This window comes from Carcharodon carcharias, chromosome 23, assembly GCF_017639515.1.
Source record: "Carcharodon carcharias isolate sCarCar2 chromosome 23, sCarCar2.pri, whole genome shotgun sequence".
NCBI classification, from domain to species: domain Eukaryota; kingdom Metazoa; phylum Chordata; class Chondrichthyes; order Lamniformes; family Lamnidae; genus Carcharodon; species Carcharodon carcharias.
This window is the reverse complement of record NC_054489.1, coordinates 50,308,352-50,328,505: the sequence shown is the minus strand read 5'-3', so window position 1 is coordinate 50,328,505 and position 20,154 is coordinate 50,308,352. Positions and strand designations below refer to the sequence as shown.

Below are 20,154 nucleotides of genomic sequence, written 5' to 3'. Positions count from 1 at the left end.
GTGAGGTGGGGTCAGATTGACGGAGAGACAGAGTGAGGTGGGGTCAGTTTGGTGGAGGGACAGAGTGAGGTGGGGTCAGTTTGGTGGAGGGACAGAGTGAGGTGGGGTCAGTTTGGTGGAGGGACAGAGTGAGGTGGGGTCAGTTTGGTGGAGGGACAGAGTGAGGTGGGGTCAGTTGGAAGGACAGAGGGAGCTGGTGTCAGCTGGAGGGATGGAGGGAGCTGGGTTCAATTGGAAGGATAGAGTGAGCCAGAGACAGTTTGATGGAGGGACAGAGTGAGCCGGAATCATTTGATAGAGAGGTGGAGGGATCTGAGGTCAACTGGAGGGGCAGATTGAACTAAGAACAGCTGGAGGGATGGAGTGAGCTGAGGTCAGTTGGAAGGACAAAGGGAGCTGGGGTCAGTTGGAGGGACATAGTGAGCCAGAGTCAGTTTGATGGTGGGACAGAGTGAGCTTAGGTCATTTGGAGGGACAGAGGGAGCTGAGGTCAGTTGGAGGGATGGAGGGTGCTGAGGTTAGTTGGAGGGACAGAGGGTGCTGAGGTTAGTTGGAGGGACAGAGGGAGCTGGGGTTAGTTGGAGGGACAGAGGGAGTTGAGGTTAGTTGGAGGGACAGAGGGAGCTGGGGTTAGTTGGAGGGACGGAGGGTGCTGGGGTTAGTTGGAGGGACAGAGGGTGCTGAGGTCAGTTGGAGGGACGGAGGGAGCTGAGGTTAGTTGGAGGGACAGAGGGGCTGAGGTCAGTTGGAGGGACAGAGGGAGCTGGGGTTAGTTGGAGGGACAGAGGGTGCTGAGGTCAGTTGGAGGGACAGAGGGAGCTGGGGTTAGTTGGAGGGACAGAGGGTGCTGGGGTTAGTTGGAGGGACAGAGGGAGCTGAGGTCAGTTGGAGGGACAGAGGGAGCTGAGGTTAGTTGGAGGGAAAATTGTGGTAGAGTCAGCTTGCTCCAGGTCTATGTGCTTAGACAGCTGTTGTCTGCTTGATGCTCTGGAAGCTGACTCTGGTGGGAGATGTTGGAATGGACATCGCCCGGGCAACCCGAGTCCGGATCGAGTGATTGTCTTGCCAACGATGCCATCTTTTCCTCACAGCAGATCGAACCTTGGAGAGGATACATTAGCATTAGACAATAGAAGAGCTGTTTTATTCACCTTCATTGAAGGAAGATTGAACATTCTTGTGAAATATTCCGTGTGGCCTCAATATTCCAGTTACTAGCTCTGATTACTGGCTGGAAAGCAGGCCTCAATAGATAAAACAAAGTGAAATAAAAACAGAAAATGCTGAAAAAACTCAGCAGATCTGGCAGTATCTGTGGAGAGAATCATTATCTTAAGATGAGACAAAGGCTTCTCTCCCCAAAATGTCACCTTGATTCCTGAAAAAAACACATTTTTGAACCTGGTGCTTTCAGAATGCTAAATATGACCTTTCTGTTGCTATCTGCCCTGTTATTGAGTAACATGTTCCTTATTCAGGGAGCAGAATGAACAAATACTTTTTCATCCAAATCTAACATGCCTTTTTCTATGCATGAAGGATTTGATAAAGGAAGTAGTGATTCATATTCAATGTTTATTACCCATCCCGTATTGCGCCTGAGAAGGTAAGGCGTTTCTTGAACAATTGCATTTGGTGTTATTGGGAGTTCCAGGATTTTTTTGAGACAGTGATAGTGAAAGAACAGGTCAGAAGGGTGTGATTTGGAAGAGATCTTACAGTTGAGGTGTTCCATGTGCTTAGTGCCCTCATTCTTCTAGGTGGTAGAGGTTGCGGGTTTGAAAGGTGTTGTTAAGTGGTCAAGTTCTTGCAGTATATCTTGCCGATGGTATTGTCACTGTACTGGTGGTGGAAGAATGGCGGGGGCGGGGCGGGGGGGGGGGGGGGGGGGATAGAATTAGTGGGGGATGGGACACTTTGTCCTGGATGGCATTGAGGTTTGAGCGTTGTTGGAACTGTGCTCACCTAGACAATGTGATCACATTGCTGACTTGTGCCTTGTAGTTGGTGGGCAGGGAATCAGGAAGTGATTTGCTTGCCACAGAATCCCAGTCTCTGAGCTGATCTTGTTGCCACAGTATTGAGGCCATCTTGCTTCATTTTTGTTTTAAATGGTTTAAGGATTTCAGCAATTTCCTGATGACTGATGCCAGGTTAACTGGCATTTAGTTTCCTGTTTTCTCTCCCCCTCATAAAGTCCGAAGGTTATTTCAGTGCAGAATGAGGCCATTCAGCTCACCTTTATTACTGAGTTTCTGGTTTTCAAATGGAATGTATTTTTTCTGAATCTTTTGAATCACTTCTTTAAATGTTCCCACTGTTTAGTCTTTCTTTCACCATTTCTCTTAGTCTTTTTGCCTAATTAACTTTAGCCAGGTCGTCCTTGATATCTATGTAATTGGTTTTGTTGAAGTTTAAAATTCTGATTTTGAGTTGCAGTATGTTGGCCTCAAACTTAATATGGAATTCAATTGTCTTATGATCACTTTTTCTCAAAGAGTCTTTTGGTTTGAGATTTCTGACTGACTCAATGCTAGATCCAAAATAGCTTTGTTTCTGGTTGGTTCATAATGTATTGTTCCAGGAAGCTGTCATGAAAACATTGTCAAACTCACCTTTTGTGTTGCCTTTGCCCACTCGATTTGGCCAATTTATGTAAGGGTTATAAACTCTGGTGAGTATTATGTTTGTTACAAGCTCCAATTACTTTTTGCTTAATGCTCTGCCCAGTGCTATAACTGCTTTTTGGGGTCCTGTGAGATGCTCCCAACAGCATTTTCTGACCTCTATTATTCCTAATCTCCACATATATTGATTCTGCTTCCTAATCTTCTGAGCCAAGATCCTACCCTACTACTGTCCTTAAGTCATCTTTTACATTCAGGGTTGCTCTTCCTTACTTGCCATTCTGCCCGACTTTTCAAAATGTTGCGTACCCTGGAATATTTATTTCTCAACCTTGGTCACCTTGAAGCCATGTTGCTGCAATGCTGTTATATCAAACCCATTTATTTCTATTTGTGCCACTAATTCATCTATCCTTTTATGACTACTTCACACATTCCAATAAAGAGCCCTGTAGTACTTGTAAGTTAAATCTTTCCTTACTGTTATGGGGATCATATGATTGTACAGACAAATCAGCCCTAAGGGTGGGGAATCTTCGGGGCCGAGCTTTCTAGCCTTGGTCTTGGAACAAGCATGTAGCTTCAACAGGAGCTCGGTAAATAAAGTTTACTATTTCTTACAAGACACCCGGCCTGCACTCCAACTTTATTACAGTTGACGATGAGGATGGGATGGGATAGCGTTGATGCAGCACCTCGCCTCATGATTGTGAGAATTCCGATATTTTAGGGAAGAAAGAAAAGTGTATTCACCAGCAATGCCTCTCTTTGGCAGAATTGACCATACGACTCATCCATCGAGGACTGGAGTCAATAAATAGAGAGATTAGGTTTCTATTTTGTAGTTAATGAAGAGGAGAAACAGAAGGCAATTTCCCTAAGAATCTAAGGAAGCAAAACATATAACCTAATCCATAGCTTGACAGCTCTGAACGTACCCAATTCCAGGTCCTTCGCCAAGCTAGTCGACCTCGTGAAGGGACATTTTCAGCCTAAACCTTCAGTGGCCATGCAAAGATTCAAGTTTAACTCTCAACCTAGGGCCACCAGTGAGTCAACTGCAATATACATCACAAAGTTAAAACATTTAACAGAGCACTGTGACTTGGGTGATACTTTAAACGACATGTTGCGAGATTATGTCATAAAGGATAACACCATTCAGTGCTGTTTGCTTGCAGAAAGTGAGATAGACCTGAAGCGCACCATGGAGATAGTGCTAGCAATGGGGAGTGCTGAGAGGGACTCGTAGGCTTTGCTGAGTGTGCAACATAGCGCCAATTTGCAGTTAGGGCTGGAACCTGCCGCCAGGCATGGCGTGAAGATCAGGGAGGTTACCGCGAAGTGGGACACGGTCCTTACCGCTAGAAAAACAAAAAGAAAGTGTTATCAATGTGGGGGGAATCATGCACCCGAAGTCTGTAGATTTAAAGAGGCAGAATGCCACAAAAAAGGGTGTGTTATTAAACAGTGCCAGGACTAGATCAAGGCAGCCGTTCAGATAGCAGGCCAAGTTAAATGAAGTACACAATATAGATAAGCCAGAAGTTACTGAGGCTGACGTTTATTCCCTACACAACCTGAAGGCCAGGAAAACTGAACCAAGTTACGACTTCACTAGAGAAAATTTGGCCGAATGTGAAATCAAAATGAAGGATGAGACAAAACCCTGTGGCAAACACAGGGTAGGATATGTATCCAGAGCCCTTTCTGCAACCAAGAAAGGTTACTCGCAAATTGAAACAGAGGGCTTATCTATCGGAAGTGAAGTAAAGAAGTTCCATCTATATTTGCATGATCGACTCTTTGCCATAGTGTCAGATCACAAACCACTGTTAGAAACTATCAGAGGGAACATTAGAAACATGAATTTCAAGATTCCTGTTCAGCTATCGCACAACTCCTCAAGCGACCACTGGAAAAGCAACTTCAGAATTGATAAGGTAGCCTCATCTTTGTATAAGATTGAGTCTAGTATTCCCTAATTTAGAGGGGAGGGTGAAGCAAAACCAAGGTAGTCAGAAAGTGAATCATGACATTCACAGTAAAGGTTGAGAGTTTGCTACGGGAGAGACAGTTTTTGTACAAAATTTTGCAATGGGACTGAGATGGGTCCCTGGTACATTCGTCTCTGAAACAGGAACTTTATCTTATCAAGTAGGAGTGGAAAAGAGGATTGTTAGGAAACATGTGGATCATCTCAGAAGTCAAGAAACCCTCCAACAACCAGTTAATCCACCTGAAACCGAACCTTTAAGCCCTGATGTGCCAGATTGACACAGAATAGACATACCCAATGTCTCTGTTGAAGTAAATAAATCTGAACTGCCATTGCCTAAGGATGTCCCTGATGCTGCAGTTCCTGTGCAAGTCGATCCAATGGGAGAATCTCCAGGTATAGGATTGCGTTGCTCTACCCAAATCAGAAACTCTCCTCAAAGACTAAATCTCTAATTGCAAGAACTGTATATAATTGTATATGATATGGGTTAAGATGTTTTGTAAATAACGCGAAAACAAAATTAAACGGGGTGTAAGTTAAACCTTTTCTTACTGTTATGGGGATCATGGGACTGTACAGACGAATCAGCCCTAAGCGTGGGGTATCTTCGGGGCGGAGCTTTCTATCGTTGGTCTTGGAACAAGCATATAACCTCATCAGGAGTCTGTAAATAAAGTTTATTGCTTCTTACAAGAAACTCGTCCTGCACTCCAAGTTTATTACAAGCCCTTAATTTTATATTGTTATCACTATAATTTACTTGGACTTATTTACTGATGCACTATTCCTGTTAAACTCTCAGTCCCTTTCTGCTACACTATTTGTCTTTACCCAAATTGCTACAATATTGCTGTGACCTTTTGCTTTGGATTTCTAAATCTTACTGTGTCTGTCTCTTGCCTTTCTCTGTTAGTTTAAAGCCCTATCCATTGTCCTATAAATTAAAGCCCTACCCACAGCCCATACAATTTATCAGGGCACCAATTTAAACCCAGTTTCAGTGCAGCCCATCCTAATGGAACAGCTTCCTCTTTCACCAGTACTAGTGCCATTTATCAAAACTCCTTCTTCCCACAGCTCTGTTTCAACCATGCATTTAATTCTCCAATCTGCTTACCCCTTTACTTATAGGGTAGGTGGCTCAAGTTCCCACTTTGGAGATTATTAAACTTGAATTTCTTCATTTTAATTTGGCCACTAATTCCTCGAATGCTCTCAGCAGAGCACCATTTCTAGCTCTACCTATGGCTTTGGTCCTTACATGGACCACGACAACTGGGACCTCCATCTACTACTCCAAGTTCATTTCCATCAGTAAAAATGTGCCCTGCCATTAATACTGTACCAATGCTATGTCATAACAATCCCTGTCATTAATATTATTCTTATACTACTAAATAATGGGCCTTAACTTCTGATGGAGTGGCAACTGAGTCAAATTGTTGCCTGATCTGCTGAGTATTTCTAGCATTTTCTGTTCTTATTTAAAACATTACTCGCAACATCTAAATAAGTGCTAATCTGATCATCAAATTTCCTGTAAAAGGTTAATTTGCACTTGTCAATTATTAAGAATGTGACTCAGTGCAACTTTTCATTTTAGTAAAGGTCAAAGCACTCACTTGAACAGAAATGTTTAAGGGCTATCATCAAGTTACTGTGTAGCTGTTAATGGAGATGCTTGTGGTTGCATTCTGTAATTGACTTTGACAACCTATTACAAGTCAGCCATGAAAATGTTGCAAGGCGAGCATTTGCTTTGTCAATGAGCAGTGCAATGAGTTGGATGCGAACAGGTTCACATGCAAATATTTCACATTCGGAAGATGGATGTTTTAATATTTTGGGAATATGGAGATGTTCTGTAAAGAAGGATTTGTGTGTGTCCATGATTAATTAAGCTGGGAGGAAGGTGGATAGAAACAGTCTGTGTGTGAGAATTGAGAGATAAAAGGCTAAAGAGCTTGATGCATGCATTTGTAATGGGAGGCTATGGTGAAGTTAGATTTTCAAGTAAATAGCTTAGGTTTTAAGAATTTTCATTATCAGATAAGTAAGGACTTTACTTTTCAGCTGTTATATTTCAAAGAGGAGTTTAGAAGTGACAAAGTACTTTTACAACTAATAAAGATTTCATGAATAAACAAGGGAAGTTTATTAAATTTCAGTTGACCCAAAAGTGGAGACAATAGGAAAACATGAAAGGTTTTTATGTTTTGGAAAAGCTGAGTTCAAAGAAGTGCTGAGAAGAACAGATTTTAAGATGAAAGGGGAAAGGATATTTAAGGAAAGATATTGAGCTGAGTTGGGGGTGGCTGTGTAGGACAGATGTCATGAGACCAGCTCTGTGCTGAGAAAAGGTCTGAAATCTGAAACAGCCACCCAGTGAGACCAGACAAGTCCTTGTTTTCAGAAAGCAGTTTGCTTTCAAAACTTTTTTTGGATTTTCACAGCAGAGATTGAGAAGTGGTGTGGTGTCTCTTTACTAAAGTGATAGCAGTTTTGCCTGGGGTAACATTACTGGATTTTATGTTTAAAAATCTATAAGGGAGCTATTCCCAAATAGTTTACTTGTGTGTTCTGACCAGGTGGAGTTTTGGAGGGGGGTGGGGGGCGGTGGGTGGGGGATGTTTGGTAAGACTGTTTTAACTGTGTAACTTTAATCTTGTGTGCCTGAGGGTTTTCCCTTCTTGTTGATAAGTGTCACTGGGATTCTATTCTATGCTTCTGTGATCGGTAGTTCTTTCCCTCATTTTCAAAATACAAAAAATGGTTATGATCATTAAGATAAGTTTCCCTCTGGCAGTTGGCTTCCTCAGCGATAAACATCAGCTACGATCGGAACCAATTTGGAGGCTTGTCCGGGATTTAAAAATTTCTTGATTGAATTGGGATTTGTGAATTTAAGGGATATGGGTACAAGGGGAGTTCTGAATTCAGGACTTTTGTGTTGAAGGATTTTAAATGTTTTGAATTGGGAGAGAGCAGATTTTAGTAAAATAAGGCAGGATCTGGCCAAGGTAGACTGGGAACAGTTACTTGGGGGGAAATCTACAGAGGATCATTGGGGGTTCAAAAAGGAAATGGGGAGGGTTCAGGCTCAACACCTTCCTTCTAGGGTGATAGGAAGGAGTAACAAGCCCAGAGAACCATGGATGACCAGAGATATTCAGGTTACGATGAGAAGGAAAAGAGAGGCTTTCAGCAGGTACAAAGCAAGCAATTCAGCAGAGGCATTAGTGGAGTACAGAAAGTGCAGGGTGGAGCTTAAGAAAGCAATTAGGAGAGCAAAGAGGGGATATGAGAAAGCTCTGGCAGGTAAAAGTAGGGAAAATCCCAAGAAATTCTATAAATATATGAATGGGAAGAGGATAACCAGGGAAAGAGGCCCATTAGGGACCAAGGGGGCAATCTATGGATGGAGCCAGAGGACATGGGTAGAGTGTTGAATGAATACTTCACATCCGTCTTCACCCAAGAGAATGAGGATGAAGGTATCAAACTCGGGGAGAGAGACTGCGAGGTTGTTAAGCAAATTGATGTAGGGAGTGACAAGGTATTGGAGGTGTTGGCAGGCTTAAAAGTGGACAAATCTCCAGGTCTGGATGATTTGTGTCCCACACTGCTGAGGGATACAAGGGAGGAGATTGCAGGGGCTCTGACCCAAATTTTTAATTCCTCTCTGGCCACGGGGGAGGTGCCAGAGGACTGGAGAACAGCTAATGTGGTTCCACTATTTAAGAAGGGCTGTAGAGATAAGCCAGGGAACTACAGGCCGGTGAGTCTCACATCAGTGGTAGGGAAACTATTGGAGAAAGTTCTGAAGGAGAGAATCTATCTCTGCTTGGAGAGGCAAGGTTTGATCAGGGATAGTCAGCATGGCTTTGTCAGAGGGAGGTCATGCCTAACTAATTTGATTGAATGTTTTGAGGAGGTGACCAGGCGTGTAGGTGAGGGTAGTGCAGTTGATGTAGTTTATATGGATTTCAGCAAAACCTTTGACAAGGTCTCACATGGGAGACTTATAAAGAAGGCAAATGCACATGGGATACAGGGTAATTTGATAAGATGGATTCAAAATTGGCTTAGTTGTCGGAGACAGAGGGTGATGACAGAGGAAGCTTTAGTGACTGGAAGCCAGTTTCCAGTGACGTACCACAGGGATCTGTGCTGGGTCCCCTATTATTCGTCATTTGCATAAACGACATAGATGACTATGTGGGGGGTAGGATTAGTAAGTTTGTGGATGACACAAAGATTGGCTGGGCGGCTAACAGTGAGGTTGAGTGTCTTGGACTACAGGAAGATATAAACAGGATGGTCAAATGGGCAGATAAGTGGCAGATGGAATTTAACCCTGAAAAGTGTGAAGTGATACACTTTGGAAGGAGTAACTTGACAAGGAAGTATTCAATGAATGGCATGACACTAGGAAGTTCTGAGGATCAAAGGGACCTTGGTGTGTGTGTCCGTAGATCTCTGAAGGTGCAAGTGGGGTGGTGAAAAAGGCATATGGGACACATGCCTTTATCAATCGAGGCATAGATTACAAAAGTAAGGAGGTCATGTTGGTGTTATATAGAACCTTGGTGAGGCCACAGCTGGAGTACTGTGTGCAGTTCTGGTTGCCACATTATAGGAAGGATGTGATTGCACTGGAGGGGGTGCAGAGGAGATTCACCAGGATGTTGCCTGGGATGAAACACTTAAGTTATGAAGAGAGTTTGGATAGACTTGGATTGTTTTCACTGGAGCAGAGAAGACTGAGGGGCGACCTGATCGAGGTGTACAGGATTATGAGGGGCATGGACAGGGTGGATAGGGAGCAGCTGTTCCCCTTAGTTGAAGGGTCAGTCACGAGGGGACATAAGTTCAAGGTGAGGGACAGGAGGTTTAGGGGGGATGTGAGGAAAAACGTTTTTACCCAGAGGGTGGTGATGGTCTGGAATGCGCTGCCTGGAATGGGGTGGAGGCGGGTTGCCTCACATCCTTTAAAAAGTACCTGGATGAGCACTTGACACATCACAACATTCAAGGCTATGGGCCAAGTGCTGGTAAATGGGATTAGGTAGGTAGGTAGGTCAGGTGTTTCTCATGTGTTGGTGCAGACTCGATGGGCCGAAGGGCCTCTTCTGCACTGTGTGATTCTGTGAGAGTTATATGTACTGACCAAAATTCTTTGAAGCTTCTGGAAAAGCTTTGAGACAAAAACACCAGATTATTCCAGAAGAGTTTGTTATTGCAACCATTCAATTTTAAAAATATCCACATTGCTGGTGGGAGAATATAACTGCAGATACGTTGTCAAGAGCTTAAATTCAAAAGGAAATTGAGAATGGACTGGAATGAATTTTATTCTTACAAAATAATTCTATCTACTTTCATGGTTGATGCATGTAGACCAAAGTATAATCGTTTTTTTTTTTGTCTAGTAAGTAATACAAAGTGGGTTGAGAAATTGAAAAAGACTTTTTGAAATATTACATTTCATTTATTTAATTGAAGGTGGTATGAACATGGATGTTTTATTTTAATATTTTGGGGATATGGTGATATTCTGTCTGTGTATCCCCATGATTAATTAAACTGGGGGAAGGTGTATACAGGCCGCTTGTCTATGAGAGGTGAGAGATAAAAGAGTTAATGAGCTAGATGCATGCATTTGTCATGAGATGCTATGGTGAATTTGGATTTTCAAGTGAATAAGTTGCATTTTAAAAATTTTCATTATCAGATAAGTAAGGACTTGACTTTTCAGCTGATAGATTTCAAAGTGGAGTTTCGAAATGACAATGGACTTTTACAACTTACAAGGATTTCATAAATAAACAAGAAAAGGTTATTACATTTTATTTGACCTGAAAGTGGAGGTGATAGGAAAACATGAAAGATTTCTTTATTTTAGAAAAGTTGCATTCAAAAAAGTGCCGAGGATAATGGATTCTAAGATGAAAGTGGAAAAGGATATTTAAGGAAAGATGTTGAGCTGAGTTGGGGGTGGCTGCGTGGGACAGATGTCGTGAGTCCAACTCTGTGCTGAGAAAAGGTCTGAAATCTGACATGGCCACCCAGTGAGACCAGGAAAGTCTTTATTTCAAAAGCAGTTTGTTTTCTGCACTTTCTTGAATTTCCACAGCAGAGTGAAAGAGAGTGAGAATTCATATGGCTTTTACTAAAGCGACAGCAGTTAAGCCTTGGGGTAATATTACTGGATTTTTATGATTAAAAATCCATAAGGGGGCTGTTCCCAACTAGTTTACTTGTGTGTTCTGACCAAGTGGATTTTTTGGAGGGGATGTTCAGTAAGACTGGTTTAACTGTGTAACTTTAACCTTGTGTGTTTGTTTTCATCTTGTTAATAAATCTTTTAATTTTAAAATCATAAAAGTGTTATTGGGATTCTATGCTTCTGTGATCAGTAGTTCTTTCCCTCATTTTCAAAATACAAATAAAGTAGTGCTGATTAGTAAGACAAGTTTCTGCCTGGGATTTGGCTTGCTCAGTGAATAACATCAGCTGTGATCGTAACAACAGAAACAGTGCAGCTAAATTCAAAGTGTAGCTGGGTGTTTTAGTTCAGACACTTGTGGAATGGGCATTAATAAGCTAATGCCCTTTCCTCATTTGTTTTAAAATAGTTTCTTGAAGCTGAGTATCCAGCTGTGAAAGGGATGATGTCTCAAGTGGCAAGTTTCAGAAGAAAAGACAACCAGAGTTATAGACGAACCGAGTTGAAGGGATCAATTGTTTTACATATACAATGACAGGTAACAGGTTGTCAATGGAATCTAATCGGGAGTTTTGGATGACATATAATCTGGATTGAGGTGTGGGCTCGAATCTAATTGAATGGTCCAGGTGAGCTTTAATTACAGTAAAACATATCCAGTAGTTTGGAATCTAATAGACATGACCGACTGGTTTATATATAAAATAACAAATAGCTGAGAATGAGTTACTGACTGGAAACTAATTGAGGAGTTCTGCTAATTTATATATATAGAATAAGAGAGACCCAGGAGTCAGTTACTAGTCGAGATGTTTGGGGGGTTTCTATATTGAATAACAAAACGCGGGAGTGAGTTATAGGCTGAAACATAATCGAGGGTTGGGAAATGCAAATCAAATATTGTTGGAGATCTTCTGGAAGTGTGTATGAGATCAGAGTGGGCCATGGACATTTTCAAATGCCTGAATAGCTGAGTGTAGTTCAAACTTTTTTGATGAGAAACAAGAACAGGCCTACAGTTTTGGGATATCTTATTGCAAGCTTAGCAAATAATTAATCTGTTGTGTGATACAAGGTGAAGGGAAGTGTTAATTGTAGAGTAATGAGTTAATGGCTATGTTAGTAAGACCATGATGATATTAATGATATAACTGTGACTTCAGGGATCAGATGACTGAGAGATTCCAAGAGAGCTAGACGCAGAACAATCTGTGTCCTGATTAGCATGTGCTCCTTATAAATAGTGTAAACAAATAGTTTTGGGAAAACTATATCACCTATCTCAAGATGCTTGTAGCCTAGGTAAGACCTCACCGAAACATGGTGGCAGCACTGGAGGCCACAGTCTAGCAAATTGCAGCTGCGGATCAGCTGTCCATGAGGGGCAACCAGCGAAAGGAGGAAATTGACTTTGCAGATACGAAGATTACATCTGAGAAATTGTGGTGTACGGTGATGAGGGCACCATGAAAGACACAATGTCGATCGTCACTAAGCACCCACAACACCTTCCGCAACCTTTCCAACACATCAGAGTCCATAACAAGGACAGCGATGGAAGCTCTGAAAGAAGTAGTTTGGAAAGTTCTGAATGGCTTCAGGGTTACATAGAACACCTCAGAAACACCAGGCCTGTTCATTTTCATGTGCAGTGGGAGCCATAGCTGATGAGGTCTAAAAGTCCTCGGCATCACATAATGAGGTTATAGGCACCTTCAATAAGCACTTCAGCTCTAAAAATTAATTTGGCGAAAGAGGGTACAAGAGTCGACCAGAGGAGCCGATGTGCATCAACTGATTCTTCTGTCAATGATTTGTATCAATTCCCCAGCATTTGCAATTATGGAGCCTCCAAGCATGGGTTTCATGGCAATGGATCAGGTCAGGCCTTTTGAAATCCAGAAACAATTCAACTTTAGAGCTGCAGGTGGAGTTGCAACAGCAGGCTCAGGGTGGAATTCAGGGCAGCATGGAGGCTCGGAATGGGTCGATCCTGTATGTAGGCCCAAAGTTGGGAGCCCCTCCCACTAAATATCCAAGGATAAAGCCCGCCAAAACTGCCAAAGGGGCAAGAAGGACCCACCCACCTATTTTCAAACGTGTCAGATGTGGTGTTGAAATACAGCTTCATCACAGAACATGGCCTGCAGGGGGAACCGAATGTTTTTGCCGTGACATAACTGTGTCTGCTAATAGCTGATTGTGGTAGTGGACTCCAGTATTAAACACTATATGGTACTCTGTATTATATACTCAGTCACCCGGCCTAGGGGTTGAAGGTCAGATAGTGCATGTTGGACAGAAACAGGATTACCTGGAAAAACTCAGCAGGTCTGGCAGCATAGGCGGAGAAGAAGAGTTGACGTTTCGAGTCCTCATGACCCTTCAACACAACTGAGTGAATCTTAGGAAAGGGGTGAAATATAAGCTGGTTTAAGGTGGGGGGGTGGTGAGAGAACTGGGGGGGGGTAGAGAGAACTAGGGGGCGTGGTGTGGTTGTAGGGACAAGCAAGCAGTGATAGGAGCAGATAATCAAAAGATGTCACAGACAAAAGAACAAAGAGGTGTTGAAGGTGGTGATATTATCTAAACGAATGTGCTAATTAAGAATGGATGGCAGGGCACTCAAGGTACAGCTCTAGTGGGGGTGGGGTGGAAAGGCTAGCAGGGCATGCAAGATTTAAAAATAATGGAAATAGGTGGGAAAACAAAAATCTATATAAATTATTGGAAAAAACAAAAGGAAGGGGGAAGAAACAGAAAGGGGGTGGGGATGGAGGAGGGAGTTCAGGATCTAAAGTTGTTGAATTCAATATTCAGTCCGGAAGGCTGTAAAGTGCATATTCGGAAGATGAGGTGCTGTTCCTCCAGTTTGCGTTGGGCTTCACTGGAACAATGCAGCAAGCCAAGAGAACAGTGGGCAAGAGAACAGGGTGAAGTGTTAAAATGGCAAGCGACAGGGAGGTTTGGGTCATTCTTGCGGACAGACCGCAGGTGTTCTGCAAAGCGGTCTCCCAGTTTACGTTTGGTCTCTCCAATGTAGAGGAGACCGCATTGGGAGCAACGAATGCAGTAGACTATATTGGGGGAATTGCAAGTGAAATGCTGCTTCACTTGAAAGGAGTGTTTGGGCCCTTGGACAGTGAGGAGAGAGGAAGTGAAGGGGCAGGTGTTGCATCTTTTGTGTGGGCATGGGGAGGTGCCATAGGTGGGGATTGAGAAGTAGGGGGTGATGGAGGAGTGGACCAGGGTGTCCCGGAGGGAATGATCCCTACGGAATGCCGCCGGGGGGGTGAAGGGAAGATGTGTTTGGTGGTGGCATCATGCTGGAGTTGGCAGAAATGGCGGAGGATGATCCTTTCAATGCAGAGGCTGGTGGGGTGATAAGTGAGGACAAGGGGGACCCTATCATGTTTCTGGGAGGGAGGAGAAGGTGTGAGGGCGGATGCGTGGGAGATGGGCCGGACACGGTTGAGGGCCCTGTCAACGACCGTGGGTGGAAAACCTCGGTTAAGGAAGGAGGACATGTCAGAGGAACTGTTTTTGAATGTAGCATCATCGGAACAGGTGCGACAGAGGCGAAGGAACTGAGAGAATGGAACAGAGTCCTTACAGGAAGCGGGGTGTGAGGAGCTGTAGTCCAGGTAGCTGTGGGAGTCGGTAGGCTTGTAATGGATATTGGTGGACAGTCTATCACCAGAGATTGAGACTGAGAGGTCAAGGAAGGGAAGGGAGGTGTCAGAGATGGACCATGTGAATATGATGGAGGGGTGGAGATTGGAAGCAAAATTAATAAATTTTTTCAAGTCCCGACGAGAGCATGGAGCGGCACCGAAGTAATCATCGATGTACCGGAGAAAGAGTTGTGGGAGGGGGCCGGAGTAGGACTGGAACAAGGAATGTTCCACATAGCCCATAAAGAGACAGGCATAGCTGGGGCCCATGCAGGTACCCATAGCCACACCTTTTATTTGGAGGCAGTGAGAGGAGTTGAAGGAGAAATTGTTCAGTGTGAGAACAAGTTCAGCCAGACGGAGGAGAGTAGTGGTGGATGGGGATTGTTCGGGCCTCTGTTCGAGTAAGAAGCTAAGGGCCCTCAGACCATCCTGGTGGGGGATGGAGGTGTAGAGGGATTGGACGTCCATGGTGATGAGGAAGCGGTTGGGGCCAGGGAACTGGAAATTGTTGATGTGACATAAGGTGTCAGAGGAATCACGGATGTAGGTGGGAAGGGACTGGACAAGGGGAGAGAGAAGGGAGTCAAGGTAACGAGAAATGAGTTCTGTGGGGCAGGAGCAAGCTGACACGATTGGTCTACCGGGACAGTTCTGTTTGTGGATTTTGGGAAGGAGGTAGAAGCGGGCCGTCCGAGGTTGGGCGACTATCAGGTTGGAAGCTGTGGGAGGAAGATCCCCAGAGGAGATGAGGTCACTGATAGTCCTGGAAACAATGGCTTGATGTTCAGTGGTGGGGTCATGGTCCAGGGAGAGGTAGGAGGAAGTGTCTGCGAGTTGACGCTCAGCCTTCGTGAGGTAGAGGTCAGTGCGCCAGACAACAACAGCACCACCCTTGTCAGCGGGTTTGATGACGATGTCAGGGTTGGACCTGAGAGAATGGAGTGCAGTAAGTTCAGAGAGAGACAGATTGAAATGGGTGAGAGGAACAGAGAAATTGAGACGACTAATGTCGCGCCGACAGTTCTCAATGAAAAGATCAAGAGAAGGTAAGAATCCAGAGGGAGGGGTCCAGGTGGAGGGAGAATATTGGAGGTGGGTAAAAGGATCCGTTGAACTGGGAGAGGACTCCTGCCCAAAGAAGTGAGCCCGGAGACGAAGATGGCGGAAGAAGAGTTCAGCATCGTGCCGAGCCCGAAATTCATTGAGATGAGGGCGTAAGGGTATGAAACTAAGTCCTTTGCTGAGCACTGAACGTTCAGCATCGGAGAGGGGAAGGTCAGGGGGTATAGTGAATACACGGCTGGGGTTGGGACTGGAAGAAAGGGTGGGGACGGAGGGACAGGCAGGGGTGGAGGGTCCTAGATGGGTGTTGGTGTCGATGAGTTGTTGGAGCTTGCGTTCCTTAGCACTTGAGAGAAAACGTTTCTTGTTGAGGCGTCGGATGAGCCAAAGAATAAAATGAAACTGGGGGCACGCGCAGCTTTGATAAAGGGTACAGCGGTGCTGCTGGAGGGAGAGGTCGAGTGTGTTCATATGGCAGCGCATGGCACTGAGTGTGCAGATATGTGTTCATGTTAGGAAAATGTGTTATCAATAAAGTTAGCTCAGCTACAATGTTAACAGCTGGTGTGCATCATTAAAAAAAAAACAAGAAACAAGACAGACTGGACATTTATAAACAATTCTGCAGATTTAGAGCACAATTGAAAGGAACTGAGAAATTGCCAGTTTTTCCATTCTCTGAGAAACAGACTGTGGCAAATAGGGATAGTGGGCATGAAAACTTCCTGGGGGGAAAGAAAGATCCCAACAAGCAGTTCTGGTCTGTAGAGTTGGATTTCAAAGATTATAGAACAATATTTATGCTGGACAGGAGCTTATCAGGCAAACTGAACTGGCTTAATAATGTGGATATCCAGCCATCAAAAAATTAGTTACAGGGGCCAGGAGGCACAGACCTTAAAAAGAAGGGTCAGGTCACTATGACCCTTAACTATAAAGTAATTAATGAAACTCTGTATATCCTACAGAACCAGCTACTCTCTCTACTCAGCAGGACAGCATGTTCAGAACAAAGGGTCAAAGAGGTAAGACAACCAGTCAGTGCAACCGTTTTTAGGAGTAAGTTTCCTGGCTTGTTCCATAGTCCAGGAGAGCTCAAAAGTGAGGATCATATCACACTGTTCCCAGATGCTGCCCAAAGGGAGATACACCCGCTGTCCTCTGTTGATGACAGTTTAGTGAAGTTGTCAAGAAGGGTTCTTGTTACAAAGCTGGTTGCCAGCAGTGGGTTTTGGAAGATTCCCCGTGACCAAGAATCCAGTTTGTTAACCACTTTTATCATTTTCTTTGGTCACTTTTGTTTCAATTATCATCCTTTCCGCACATCCTCTGCACCAGAAATCTTTCAACACACTATGTCCAATATCTTTGAAGACAAAGAAGGCATTATTTGCCGCATGGATGATTTACTCATCCCTGATGATACTCAGGAAGAATAGGAATAAGGTTCAGAAGGTTTTAAAGTGCTTTAACATGCAGGCCTCATCTTGAACCATAAATGTGAATTCGGAAAGACCACCTTTAGATTTTTAGGTCGCATCATCTCCCAGAAAGGGATAACGGTAGATCCCCAGAAGACCAGGGCAATTAAAGAGTTTCCACAGCCCAGTGATTTTAAGACACGGTATATCAGGTGGGGCAATTCATCCCACACCTGCCCACCATCAATGGAACTCTAAGAGACTGCTGAGGAAAGGTCAGCAGTGGTATTGGGGAGTTGAGCAGAAGAACGCCTTTTTCAAGATTAATGAGTTGCTAGTCCCTTCTGAAGTGCTTGCACATAACAACCCAAAACGGCCAATGATATTTGCATCTGATGCATCAACAAGGAGGCTTGGAGCAGTCTTGCTGCAGATCCAGGAGGGTGAAAGGGTAAAACCGGTTTATTATGCTTCCCGATATTAACAGAAATTGAGCAGCAGTATTCAACAATTGAAAAGCAGTCTCTGGCTGCAACTTGGGCCTGATTATTTTAATGGGCTTGCAATTTAAGATAGAGACAGACCATGAACCTCCAGTCACTCTTGTCATGAAGGGATATTAGTGTATATAATGTTACTGGAAATTATTAATTTTTTATATAGAGGTTTAGTCTTTGTGAGTTTGTGTTAATTGGATTAAAGCCAGCCAGTTTGGGTGCTTTGATTTATAGTAGTTCTGAGATGTTAAACAGTAAGGTAAAGGGTGCAGTTGCATTTTGTTTGAATAAACCATTCAAAGTCTGGAGGTGAAATCTTGCATGTAGCCAGGAGACACCAAGCAATGTTTATATTATGAATAAAATTGGTACTATGAAAGGGGTTTCATTGTTAGAAGAAATGGAGTTCAAAGGGCCTGGTGATTCAAAGAGAATTTGCATTCAAAGGGAAATCTAGGTATAACAGAAAGGAATTTATGTGCGTGGGTCAGAGGCATGTAAGATCTAAGCAGCTGTAAGCATACAACTGTCTGCCAAGGGACCAAATTGAAAGGAACCTCATTTGGAATTTGTAAGGTGAAGAATGCTTTGCCTGGTGTCTGTTTATGATTGGTTATTATTGTCTTAGTGGAGATTAATTTGGGAATTTGTTAAAAATTATGATAGGAGTAATTTGTAGCCATGTTTATGTATTTAATTTGTTGTAAATTAATAAATGTCTCATTTAGTTTGATATAAAAACCTCTCAAGAACTGGTGGTCTCATTCCTGAATTTTGAGCTGCAGCTCATAACATACCAACTGAAAATATAGGTCATGACAGTTGTTTAAAGTTTCCCTCTGGGATTTTAAATAACTCAGCCTTTACAAACTGCTGTGTCATAACTCAAAGGAGTTTGCTCGGATGTCACCAAGGATACAGTATTTCTGACTAAGGCTCATGCAATATGACTAAACCACCAAGTATGTGCCAGCCAAAAGTCAAATTACAGCCGACACATTGTAGAGAGTTACAGCCGACCAGCCACAGAACATCAGTTGATGTTTGTCTCTGAGGTGGAAGTATATTCCTCATCAATTATAGGCAGCTTACCTGCCTCTATAAGCAGACTCGGGAGATTTGGAACATCCAGCCAAAAGGCACAGAATGCAGCCAGGTCCGAACTTACAGCTGCAAAGGTTGGCCAGAACATGCCCCTAGCAATCAGGTGCTGAGAAATTACTATGAGCAACAAAGACATCTCACATCTGTCAGCAACCTCCTTGTCTTTAATGAAAGGCTTGTAATCCTGCAGGTGATAAGGGAGGATCTTCTGCAACAAACTGAACACTGGTAACTTGGGCACTGCTACATGTAGAGCACAAGCACATCAACTGATACGCTGGCCGAGAATTTCAAAATCTGTTGAGTAATTTATTTTCATGTGCCATACTTGCACCATTGACAGCCAAGAACTAACTGAACCACTGTTACCTCCGCCATTACCCTCCAGACGCTGGAAAGGCTTGGCAAGAACCGCTTCGACTTCGAAGGAAAGGTCCATCTCCTAGTCATTGACTATTATTCTTGCTGGTTGGAAATCAGCAGACTTCACACCTCGACCAGGGGAGCAGAGGTCAAAGCTCTGTTATGCATCTACTCTACCCATGGTATCCCAGATGAGGTAGTGTCGGACAATGGTCCACTCTTTGTGAATGACCATTTCTGCCTATTGGCACACAATACAAACAGCCTGGATCATGTTGAGATCAAAAAAGAGGTGTTAGGTGCCTTGAAGAATAGTAAGGTGGAAAACTCCCCAGGGCCAGATGGAATCTACGCCAGGGTGCTGAGGGAGGCAAGGGAGGAGATTGCTGGGGCCTTGACAGAAATCTTTGTATCCTCACTAGCTACGGGTGAGATCCCAGAGGACTGGAGAATGGTCAATGTTGTTCCATTGTTTAAGAAAGGTAGCAGGGATAATCCAGGAAATTACAGGCCAGTGAGCCCTACGTCAGTTGTAGGGAAATTATTGGAGAAAATTCTTTGTAACAGGATTTTCTACCATTTGGAAGCAAATGGGCATATTAGTGAGAGGCAGCATGGTTTTGTGAAGGGGAGGTCATGTCTCACTAACTTGATCGAGTTTTTCGAGGAAGTGACAAAGATGATCGACGATGGAAGGGCAGTGGATGTTATATACATGGATTTCAGTAAGGCCTTTGACAAGGTCCCTCATGGCAGACTGCTACAGAAGGTAAAGTCACACGGGATCAGAGGTGAGCTGGCAAGATGGATCCAAAATTGGCTTGGTCATAGAAGACAGAAGGTAGCAGTGGAAGGGTGCTTTTCTGAATGGAGAGCTGTGACTAGTGGTGTTCCGCAGGGATCAGTGCTGGGACCTTTGCTGTTTGTAGTATACGTAATTGATCTGGAGAAAAATGTAACTGGGCTAATTAGTAATTTTGCAGGCGACACGAAGGTTGGAGGAGATGCAGATAGTGAAGAGGATTGTCAAAGGATACAATGGGATATAGATCGGTTGGAGACTTGGGTGGAGAAATGGCAGATGGAGTTTAATCCGGACAAATGTGAGGTAATGCATTTTGGAAGCTCTAATACAGGTAGGAATTATACAGTAAATGGCAGAACCCTTAAGT

General features: G+C 43.6%; 1 protein-coding gene across 1 annotated transcript in view; it reads right to left on the bottom strand.

The window, feature by feature from the left end:
• Positions 1-784: 784 nt before the first annotated feature.
• The window catches only part of LOC121269121 (corticotropin-releasing factor receptor 1-like), a 458,204-nt gene continuing 438,834 nt past the window's right edge, over positions 785-20,154 (bottom strand). Inside the window, exon 12 of the mRNA XM_041173593.1 lies at positions 785-1,101. Coding sequence (XP_041029527.1) covers positions 961-1,101 — 141 coding nt within the window. The 3' untranslated portion in view covers positions 785-960. The remainder of the gene's footprint in view (positions 1,102-20,154) is intronic.